The sequence below is a fragment of the Phoxinus phoxinus genome (genome assembly GCF_949152265.1).
Source record: "Phoxinus phoxinus genome assembly, chromosome: 4".
Taxonomy (NCBI): Eukaryota; Metazoa; Chordata; class Actinopteri; order Cypriniformes; family Leuciscidae; genus Phoxinus; species Phoxinus phoxinus.
The window spans coordinates 17,497,062-17,509,250 of NC_136879.1; the positions used below are offsets into that span (position 1 = coordinate 17,497,062).

The window sequence follows — 12,189 nt, forward strand, 5'->3', positions numbered from 1 at the left end:
CTTTGAAGAGTAAAAATGACAGAAGGTTACGTTAATTCAACTTTATTAAAACTGCATATGGTTGGCTAACCAAATTGCACTTCCAAAAGTCATACATTTGTGAAAAAAAAAAAAAAAAACTAAATAAACGAATATACAAATTTCTTTTAAGTATAATAAATAAAACATAAAAAGCAAAGATCAGAACATTTAATTAACAAAACCGGGTTCACATGGCAGACATGTAGTCGAAAGCTGGGCGATAAAGGTCGGTAACCGGAATCTGTCCAGGAAACATCCACAAATCCAGAGGAGCAAAGAAACGAATGAGACTAAATAGCAGACAAGACAAATGAAAAACTAAACCGTGCGAGTGAGGCTACATTAGTCATATTAGAAAATTAAGTTGTAGGTTGTGTTTGAATAATTCAATTCTTATTTAGCTGAGGTAAATTAAACGCAATACTCACGTATCCGTGCTCGATGAAGAAAGAGATGACACAAGTGCAGTGGTTGTCAAGACACTAGCCTTTAAAGTAGCATAATAAGGGCAGTTTAAACTGGAATTTACTTAGCATGGAAGTCTAGTCATTCTGAAATATCATCTATGATTGAAGACCCTCAAATGTAAGTTTACTACAAAGTATTGTCATTTTATTGTTAAGAAGAGCACCTGTCATAAGACATAAGAGTGAATGTGAAAATGTGACAAAGGTCGTTCTATTACTTGTTGGAGTGCTCAGCGCATTTTCCATGTGTTGGACAAATAGAGAGAACAGTGCGTGTTGTTTTATAATTGTGTTTACCTTTGATATTGGTTGTGTGCTGTGGTGGGCTGAGGAATGTGAAGGGATGAATGTAATCATCAGTGTGTTATTGTTGTGAGGAAGAGGAGTGAGACAAAGAGCACCGCTGCAGAAATCTGCCTCTATCTGACGTCTCTGCACAAACTCTGAATCTAGTTATTTGTTATTTAGGTTACACTTCATTTAAGGGGGGATGTTGTTACGGTGTGTAATCACACAAATAAGTTCTGCGTAATATTAATGAACTACATGTACTATAAGGTTATGGTTTGGATTTGGTTTAGGGTCAGGGTTACACTTTATTTTACGGTGTCATTGTTACAGACAGTGCAATTATATATTTAAGTACTGAGTAATATTAATTAACTACATGTACTTACTATAGAGTTAGGGTAGGATAGGATTAGGGTTTGGTTGAGGGTTAGTTGCATGTAATAATGCATAATTTACTGTTAATACTATTGTAAGTACATGTACTGTAACATGTGTAACAAGGACACTGTACAATGAAGTGTTACAAAATAAAATACCATTATTTTATTTGATATTTCATCTTTTGGCAGTTACTAGATAAGATAATGACAAATGTAATATTCTTAATATAAATTAATTTGTTTTTATAGGTTTAAACCCCCTGGAACCTGCATTGTAATCATGTATTTAGATCAGATTGACTACACATGTAAACAAACATCCCCATTCTCGTGTGATTTAGGTGAGATTTGAATGGTTTTTGCTCATTCATACAGTGTGCCAGAGCGATGTTACGTAACTGTGCTTTGAATCTGGCGATCAGAAATGAGAAGAGCTCTTACAGGAGGATTGCAGGAGGAGCGAGAGAGTGAGTCATGAGTCGGACCAAAAACGTTCTGGTGAATCCTAAAAAGAAAAATAATTCTAGAGAAACGGACATAGAAATTGTTTATCCACGCATGACCTCTCAAATCTAAAAAAAAAAAGAAATGAAACATTTGACCCCCATATGATGAGTCATATGTTTGAATGTTGTCAGTCTATCTTTCAGAACAGTGTGACTCCGATATATCATGAAGAATTAAATATCTAAGTCTACTTCTGTTTGCTACTTGGTAAAACTGCATAAATATCAAAATAGTGGATGAAGGTTGTTTCATGCCTTGAGCACAAGCTTGCAAACTTCAAAGCATCATGCGCTGCCTCCTTAATTGTCCCACAAGCCGCCGTTTCCCAGTCATTTTATCCACATTTTACAGCAAACTACCACACTTTTCAAATCATATCTTGTGCATTCAATTATAATTATAATATATATTTTTTATATTGTGATTTTCCCCCTCCACAAGCAAGGTTTTGATTAGTGACTACATCAGGATAGTTTATTTTTTTGATACTTGATCCTGTCATATTTGTTAGGGTTCTGTCACATCGATCTGGTTTCTTCTTGGTTTGGTGACAGAGCCCTGACACTCCTTCTGTCTTGAATTCGCTCGAGCCATACGCTCCTTCCTCCGCATGATTCGTTGTATGTTCGGAGCGTGATGTTTGGATCCTGGCACGTCTGTCTAGTTTGGTTTCAGGGTTTGGACATTCATGCTCATGATTTGTCTCTGGATGTGAGCGCACAGGTTGAGTGTTCATTCACTTGCCATGCGCTCTTGTCAGGTGTTTTTGAGTTGTCATGTTTTATGTAGCTCGCGGTTTGTGTCTATCATCTGCCACTGCTTTCATGTCTTGTTCTGTGTGGCAAGCGGCTCATCTTTTCTATCCGCCGCCTGCTTTCGTGTTGTCTGGTTTTGTGTGAGAGCTCTCATTGGCTCATGTTTTGTGTGGATACGTGGCTTTGTTTTTGTTTGTTTCTATGGCTACACTGTAAAAATCTGTTAAATTTACGGTAAAATAACGGTAGCTGTGGTTGCCAGACATTTACCATATAAAATATGGTAGCAACATTTTAGGTTTTACAGACTTACCTTAAAATGTACAGTAATAAACCATATTTCATTATCTGATATAATGTTAATTTACCGACCTATTGAAGTATTAATATCTGTTTTGTACCATACACTGACAACCAACAATCACAGCAGTGATGAGAGTCACATGATCAATCGAAACTCATCACAAGTAGCTCTTCCACAAGATATTTAATACTAATATCTAGAAGCTGCACAGTGTCATTCACACAAACATTAAACACTATCATGGTAACACACATGAAATTTTAAAATTAACATTAATTTAACAACATTAAATGTAACACAAAACCCTAATGTAACTGATTAGAAAAAAAACTAAGAAGAAACAGGTATTTCAACAAAAATACATAAAATTTGAAGTGTCACGCATGGAATTGTGGGAATGTCAATTTACGTTTTTTCACTGTAAATTATACAATGATTTGTTCTTTTTCATTTTTCACTGTATTTTACAGTAAAATCACAATTATTTACCGTATATAGTAAGGAAACTTTCTGGTAACCAATTAACAGTTTTTCACTGTCGCATTACCGTTAAAATCACGATCATTTTCAGGCAGACTGTCCACACTCTTTAATTGCAATTGATCAAAGAAGGTTTGTGTGTCCAGACATAACCAACCTGCATGGGTAGCTTAATGACACAGGTGTTCCCAAGTATGTGATGAGGCTTTCAAAACGGATGCAGGATAAATGGAGATGCGTCATCTCATGCTCCAGATAAGCGCCATGTTGAGTCGCGGTGCAGACCTCAGCGACAGAGGAGACTGGTATTGTGATGTCCTAGCGGCCGAAATCTTTGGACATGCCGTTTGGATTCTGTATGTATGAAAACATCTGCCATTTCTGTCTCCGGTTTCGACGCTATTGTTGCGTGTCGCATTAAGAGTGAGGAAAAATACAATTCAAAACCTGACTCAGACAGCTACTTTTATGAATCGGACATCGCCTGTTCTAATTCTTAGCATCTGACCGGAAGCACAAGGCATGTGACTTGACTGACTCCTGCACCAGCTGAGCAAATGCTAATGTAACTGTAAAAAAAAAAAGTTGTCTGCCTTTAATTTTTAAGTGCAATCAACTCTAAGTCATTTCAACTTAAATTACATTAAACTAACCTAAAAAAAACATTAATTGAGTTGAATCTTCTATAACTTATTTTGATGAGTTAAAGTGATGTAAAAATGTATTGTCATAACTTATTGATCATATAATTTTTACAGGACAGTAGGTTTTATCAAGGTATTATAGTCCTCGTTGGTATTTCCTTTTCAAACAGGAAGTCGAAGCAGGACATGTTAAAGGGCTTCTTTAAAGTCGGCATGAAACAGAAGTTGCGATTAGTCTTTTCTTCCCTATTGTGACGTATATTCGAATGAAGCGGCTTCTGGAACAAGACATTTTTTTGATTTTGTCCATGGGGGAATTGATTGGATGTTTGTGGTTTGCTATTGGTGGATCTAATGTGAGTGACAGGTTGCCCCGCCCTCACGCCAGTAAACACGTCCTCAGAGAAGAGAAGAGATGAGCTGCAAGAGGATGGATAAAAAGAGATACGGATAAAATAATACTCCATAAAAAAACAAGAATTATTCATTTTGATTTCATGGTGACTGAAAGGCTTGAGTGTCCTCTTATTCTTTTATAGCCTGTACCCACTGCAGTCATTCCCTGAAGACTGCAGATAAATGCTGAGTATAGCAAAAGTCTAAACTGCTGACTAATGTATGTGTCCTTACAGTACAGTCTCTCTCTCTCTCTCTCTCTCTCTCTCTCTCTCTCTCTCTCTCTCTCTCTCTCTCTCTCTCTCTGTTTTGAAACCGCACCCTTGTTACGCATCCCGTTACGACACCAGCAGACGTCCTGACATGTCTGATGCTATAGTGGGGTCACATTTGTCTCTCGGCTCGGACAGCTGAGGGGTCAACAGTGGCGCCTTCCCAATTTTACGTCTCCTCTTAAAAACCCAAAGACTCGTCTGCTTGTTATTTAAATCCGGAGGCTTGTATGTGCATGCGGCATTTTTGTTCGATGCCGTGCTGTGTATATAAAATATAATGGGCAGCTGTCGACCCCTCCCGAGTGTCCACATCTAGGCCTGTGTCCCCACTTTCACTCGTTTCCTCTCTGGGAAAGTGGAGGCGTCAGAGAGGTGGCGGGCTGTTAGGGTTTTAAGTCTTACCGTTAAGTCTTCATAAAGCAGCATAATTCGTAATCTTCAGGATTCGCTGTAAGTCTGAGGTTTTTTTTGCGACTCAGTGAAAATCAGATTAACTTGAAAGCGGATGATGTTCGTTGTCATCTCAAGTCTGGATCTTGGTTGCGTTTCCTCTGACGGATGAATTTGCCGCACAAATGTTTTCATTACTGGGGTATTTTGTGCCCCTTTTTACTTTTGTTTTAAAAAGGGACCCTGAAAAGCAAGACCTGCACCCATGTAAGTGTTGTTTGGGATTTGTTCATGTCACATACTGTACAATTTTAGGCATTCAAGCACAAAGTGCCAACTAGTTAGGGGGGAAAAAACACCTTGTCAATGATTTATTAATATTTGAATTATCATTTTAAATAATTGATTATTATTATTATTGTTGTTTTAATTAAACATTAAAAATGTTTAATTAAAAACATAATTTTTTTAAAGAGTCCATTCCATGCCATATTTGACTGAAAACTCACTATAGAAATTAAGTTTTAATTTCCATAGTTTTAGATTTTAGACAACAGTTAGATTTGTAGTTCAAGAATACGTTCACATGTGTTCACCCAGTTTTTTATTGCTATGGTGTAATTGAACAGTGCAAACTAGTCAAACTACGCTTTTTGCATCATCCTGTGGACATTTGCTGACAAATAAACAGTGCTGGGTAGTAACTAAAGTAATCAAATTCCAAAAATTAAGTACTTGCATTTAGGTTATATTACATTTTAAAATACTCGTAATCGGACTACAACTTTTTATTGATTACATGATTTGAAAAAAAAAAATTCTCACAATGACTGATTCATTCATAATTAATTGATTCTCCCTATTTATTATTTGTATTTCCCTTTCTCAAAAAGCATATCGCTTATACATTCATAAAGTCTTTTAGTTTTGTGTAATCGCTCACACAGACCAGCCACTAGTCATGTGACGATCACTGAAAACTGAGACGCAGAGATCACTGCATTTACAGAAATCATTTCACTCTTAAGAACATTGCAACATATCAAATCCACTCTTGACAAACACTTGAATTATTATTTGAACTATCATTCAGTAAGTTATTTATCCTTGCATTGCTATGTTTTTGGAAGGCTTTTGTCTTTTAAACACAGTTTTATTTGATTTTAAAAGTATTTATTTTAATAATTTTGTTTATTATTTGTTTATTTATTTTCATATTATTATTAGCTTTTCATTAAACTCACGATCCCCCTGCAGTTCCATCTCATATATACATATACATATATATATATATATATATATATATATATATATATATATATATATATATATTTTAATATGTTAAAATATTATCCTATTCAAATGAATGTGATAAACGAGTTGTCAAAAGTAATCTAAAAGTAATCAAACAGTAATCTAAAAGGAATCTAAAAGTAATCCAAAATTAATCTAAAAGTAATCCAAAATTAATCAAACAGTAATCTAAAAGTAATCAATCAGTAATTTGAAAGTAATCAAACAGTAATCTAAAACTAATCAAATGAATCAAACAGTAATCTAAAAGTAATCTGAAAGTAATCCGATCATATGTGTAATGTAATGGATTACGTTACGAAATCCAATTTGTATCATGTTATTTGGAATCAGTAACGGACCACAAATTTGTAAGTAATCCACCCAGCAATGCAAATAAATTGTTGCATTTTTTTCAGCTCTAGGGCTTTTGTTAATGTATTCCTGCCCACAGACGTCCAGATTGAAGGAGGGGTGGCAGCAAAATCAAAAGTACATTATGGGTGTTGAATCTTTGGCACCACAGCCCTTTTTCTCTGTTCAGCACCGATTTACGTTTGTTTTGCGTGTTTATCTAACAGCCCATCTTTACAGCGGTGAAATTCCCCTTTGTCCAAAACAATATTCGAAGGCCCCCACCCCATATAATATATTTCCAGCATTGCTATAATTAGGATAAGCTTCTTGCTGTTGTTTTTTCTTGTTGAATGAATTCACCACGATTCATTTTGTAATTCTAGAAGTTTATCTAGTTGAAATTCTCGAAGACAATCTCAAGTCACATAAATGAATGTGAATCAAACACACTGTACACTGTACATGTTAGGCGTCAGACAGTGAAACCTTTAATGCTTCATCATAAATAATGCACGCGTCCTGCTGTCGTGTTCTCTGACAACACCTCATGCTATTTGCCAGCCGACGTCTTCCATCATCTCCTGCTGATACGGACACACTCATTCTTGTGACCGCTTATCTTTACCAATTTGGATCAACTTCATGTGTTTTTTTTATCTTTAACTAATTTTCTATAAGTTACTCAGATTGTATTCCCAGTTAACAGGGAACATTCTCAGAACGTCACGATACGATTATCGGCCGACACATCTGTGCATTTATTTCTGAAACGTTTTAGTTGGAGGTTTGTCTAACAATTAATAACTTGTTTCAGAACGTTCAGAAAACATTCTAAAGTAACATTCCCATAATCTGGAATATTACCATAAAAAACTAATGTTTTTAAAGCAATAAAAAATGGACGCTTTGAACATTCACAGAACCTTTAGAAATGGCATTTTCATAGCTTAATAAGAATGTTAGCAAAACGTTCTTAGAACATGTTTTTGTTAGCTGGGTTGCTCACGTGTTTATTTATAATACAGGATCTCGCATGCATCAAGCGGACATGAGGTAGTAATATTACGATTAGGCCATGCACACATACACAACAACAACCTTGTATTATGAATAGTTAAACCCTTGAAAACTTAGTCTTTATTAAATCTAGTTTTTAATGTTGTTTATATGTCTATGCGGTATTTTAAAAATGCTTTAAAGGAGAACTCCAGCGCAAAATGAACCTTTGGTCTAATTACACATTGTTACCTAGTCAACCGTTATCTGAGATTTGTTTTCATGATTATCGAATGTAAATAGTTTTATCTCTAAAAACAGTTTAGCCTATAACGCTAGTATAACGCTAGTATATGGGGCATTGAGTAATGACAAATACAAATCGCTTGTTAATACCACTAACAAGGCTCAAAATAGCCCCACACTAACACGGTAGCATAATGAGGGTCCCTACATGCAAACCGAAGCATTGAGAACTTTGACAGTGTCCAGACAGTTTAATAAGAAGATATTTTATACATACAGTCAACTTCGCGTAGCCATCTTTGAAAATCAGCGCATTTGGATCGGCGGTTCGTAGATCGACTGATCGAGTCTGTTTTTCAAAGATGGCTTCTGCCTGTATTCGCGAAGTTGACTGTATGTATAAAATATCTTCTTATTAAACTGTCTGGACACTTACACAGTTCTCAATGCTTCGGTTTGAAGGTAGGGACCCTCATTATGCTGCCGTGTTAGTGTGGGGCTATTTTGAGCCTTGTTAGTGGTATTAACAAGCGATTTTTATTTGTCATTACTCAATGCCCCATATACTAGCGTTATACTAGTGTTATAGGCTAAACTGTTTTTAGAGATACAACTATTTACATTCGATAATCATGAAAACAAATCTCAGATAACGGTTGACTAGGTAACAATGTGTAATTAGACCAAAGGTTCATTTTGCGCTGGAGTTCTCCTTTAAGACAAACCATGTGTAAATTCATAAGTCAATAGCATTGCTGAGTATTTCCTCCTTAAAACTGCATTGAACCAAAGACAGTCTCAAAAACGCGGTTTGAAATCGCTGGTGTTTCTTACGTCACACGCTGCCTTGTAACCAATCAGATCAACGAGTGGATCTCTGAGCTGGGTGAGTGAGTGGAGGCAGGGCTACTTTACATACGCATAGCACCACGTATACTAAATTAGGCAAGAGTGTAGAGTTACATTCAAGCTAATTTAAGGCATGATTTATATTCAAGGGAAAAACGTTTAAATATGTAATTTTGGTGATCAGAGATGAGTTTTTAAGGGATAAAATAGTGACTACAGGTTGACTTTAACACTTGACTTTATTGATCTCAAACAGTGTAGCATTAATCATTAATCCTTGCAGCCTCTTTGCGGTGACTTTTTCGTGTTGTAGCGCGTGTGAGCGTGAAGGAGGATGTGTCAGCGTTTTTGAGACCTCTGTTGAATCAGGAGACCGGGCTAAAAATCCATTATAAATCTGAGAGGAGGAAGGTGAAGACCACACGTCTGCGGTGTCAGCAGAACACGCCACATAACTCTGGACACCGGCATGAGTTTGCAACTCGGGGCCCTAGGACAATATTTAAAGGGATAGTTCATCCAAAAATAAAAAATCTGTTAGAATTTGCTCAACTTCATGATGTCCTGAACTCATATGACTTCATTGAATGGGAAAGAAAAGTGTGAAAAAAAAGCCAAAGAATCTTCTCAAAAGAATAATTTTTTCCCCCCTAATGTGAAGAGGATTTGAATAACCTGAAGAACCTTTTTTCCACCATAAAGAAGCCTTTATATAATGCAAAGGTTCAGTGGGTTACTTTTAAAGGGATAGTTCACCCAAAAATGCAATTACTGTCATTAATTACTCACCCTCATGTCGTTCCAAACCCGTGAGATCTTCGTTCATCTTCAGAATGATTGTATATTCATTCATATTGATGAAATCCGAGAGGTTTCTGACCCCACATAGGCAGCAACATCACTGCAACTTTCAAGGCCCAGAAAGTTAGTAAAGACATCATTAAAATAGTCCGTGTGACTCCAGTGGCTCAACCATAATGTTAAAAAGCGACGAGATTACTTTTTGTGACGACTTTATTCAACAATCTCTTCTCTTCCACGTTATTCTCCTCCGCTGTTGACGTAGGCCCATCATTGGCCAGCTCCTGCGTCAGCATCACACGCATGTGTCGTGGTGATCACATGACCAGTGTCGGCCAATAGTGAGGCGGCGTTCTGACGTGGAACCAGGACGCGCTTACTGTGTTTACTACGTTACCAGCGGAGGAGAATGACGGTTCAGAAACCTCTCGGATTTCATCAAAAAGATCTTCAATCGTGTTCCGAAGATCAACGAAGGTCTTATGGGCCTTGCATGAGGGCGAGTAATTACCGATAAAAGTTTCATTTTGTGGGTGAACTAACCCTTTAAAGGTTCTCCATGAAGCCATTGATGCCAATAAATAACCTTTTTAAGAGTGTGCCGTAGAAAGTTTAAGTTGTAGTGTAAGTGCAGAGCAACAGGGAAAGGACATGTTCTTCAAAGCTTCTTCTTTCGTTCTCCACACGCAGGTCCACACAGCGGCAGTGATGAAAGCCTCCTGTCGCGCTCTCCTCTCGCTCACGCTGAGATCCAGAGCGGCAGGACTCACAACCCCCCGCCGCCCAGCCGCCGCTCTCTGCACACGACCCCTCGCGCATCACCCGTGGGTAAGTCGCGCCACAGTGATGGATGTTATAGTTACCGCAGATTCATTTGCCTGATGCTTTTGCCACCCAATGTAACCTGACCAATGTTGTGTCACGCAGCAGTCACATGACTCTGCGTGAAGAGGTGTGTCACAAGCTGTTTCCATCCACCTATTTTTATGGGCATTTCGGGATAACGCGCACACACACGCACACACACACACACACACACACACACACACACACACACACACACACACACACACAAGCTGAATGGAAACGCATACAGTAGATGCGCAAAAATTTCATTTTGTTTTTTTCAAAACCCTGACTCAAAAACTCATGTGACTTTGCCTTAAACAGAGGATGTGATTGGATGACTGAACTAACCAGTGGACCAATCGCATCACAGCATCTCAAATGTTGGTTTGGTCAAAGTGTGTCATTAAAATGATTTGGTTTATTTGCATTCCCAAACACCAGCATCAGAACTCAAGATAACAAAGAGCCACGGTGTCTTCCCCAATTGCAGCAACTTCCATTTTCATTAAAGAGATTTTGCACCAATTTTCCAGGAAGTGACGATTTTGTGCTCTTGAACACATGGGATGGAAACCCTGGTCTATTCGCAAATGTTTTATGCGATTTTACAATGTTGCGTGTAAGTTAAATGCACAACTTTGGGTGGAAACGTTCTGACAACAAGATTCACAATTCACACACACTTTTACACCTCTGTGTGCAAAGCATGTACATCAACTACAGTATTTTTGCAGAAAAGCTGCACATTTTGTCTGGATGTATCCTCACTTTACTGAAATGTGAGATATCAGAATGTATAGAACTTGCACTAAATAAATTAATGTGTTAAAGAGTCTCTGAAGTAGAAGCCTGTCGATAGCTGAAGACATCATTAGAATAATAATAACCGAATCATATTCTCACTCTTACAGAGAATTGAGGAAACCTAGTAATTATAGACAGTCAATTCATGGCTTATAAAGAGGGAGATTAATTTGCTCTAATGGAGAACAAATCTTACGAAGCAATAATAGCAATGAGCTTTATTTAAAAATACACTACTAAACCATCCAAGAAGAGGTATAAACATTTTTTTTTTAATCCATAATTTTTAGTACGAAAATTAAACGTTGGATACACGTTAAGACTGTCAAAATACACAAAAAATATTTTTTTAAATACAAAATTTACGAGATATAATAACCATTTACATGTGAAAGTGTGCTAATTTCTTATTTTAAATTCTCAAATTTTCAATCCATCTAATGATATATTCAAATAAAATGTATCAGAAATATGATACAAATATATATTTTCTTGCATCATTGGTTTTTGCTGTAGTTCTAGTAACATTTTTAATTTTTTTCCCCCAATTTTTTTTATTAATAAAAAGGGGGTTAATGAAGTAATAGCATGGTAAAAACATGGTAACTTTAAAAATGTTCACCTTCATTTATTAATGAAACCTTATATATCAGATACAATATGGTTTTAGCTGAAAAATATTAAGTTATTATGACTGTTTGTGTAATGAAAAGGTGTAATGCATTATTAGAGGGTTAAGCTGAATGATAGTTAATAAAATATGTATTTAAGCTTTAATGTAAACTACTTTTTTATTGTAAATTATTGTTTTAAAAATTATAAATATTTTAATATATATTATAAAAATTACATATTTGGCTAAAAAACAGAAAGACCATTAATATTGTGAGATATTATTACTATTTACTAATATTCTTTGTGAATATATTTTCAAATGTAAATTCCTGTGATCAAAGCTGAATTTTCAGAATCATTACTTCAGAATGAAATGATTATAATATGATGATTTGATGCTCAAGAAACATTTATCAATATTGCTGCTTATTTTCTCACTTTCTTTCAGGATTTTTTGATGAACTTCAAA

The 12,189-nt window shown here is 36.2% G+C and overlaps 1 protein-coding gene across 1 annotated transcript in view; it reads left to right on the forward strand.

Annotated features, from left to right (window-relative positions):
• mtus2b (microtubule associated tumor suppressor candidate 2b) overlaps window positions 1-12,189 on the forward strand; it is a gene marked incomplete at its 5' end in the record, with an annotated part of 37,161 nt that overhangs the window by 6,003 nt on the left and 18,969 nt on the right. The window contains 3 exons of the mRNA XM_079610790.1: window positions 1,409-1,500; window positions 8,965-9,084; window positions 10,143-10,280. Of these exons, the coding sequence (XP_079466916.1) occupies window positions 1,409-1,500; window positions 8,965-9,084; window positions 10,143-10,280 (350 nt within the window). The remainder of the gene's footprint in view (window positions 1-1,408; window positions 1,501-8,964; window positions 9,085-10,142; window positions 10,281-12,189) is intronic.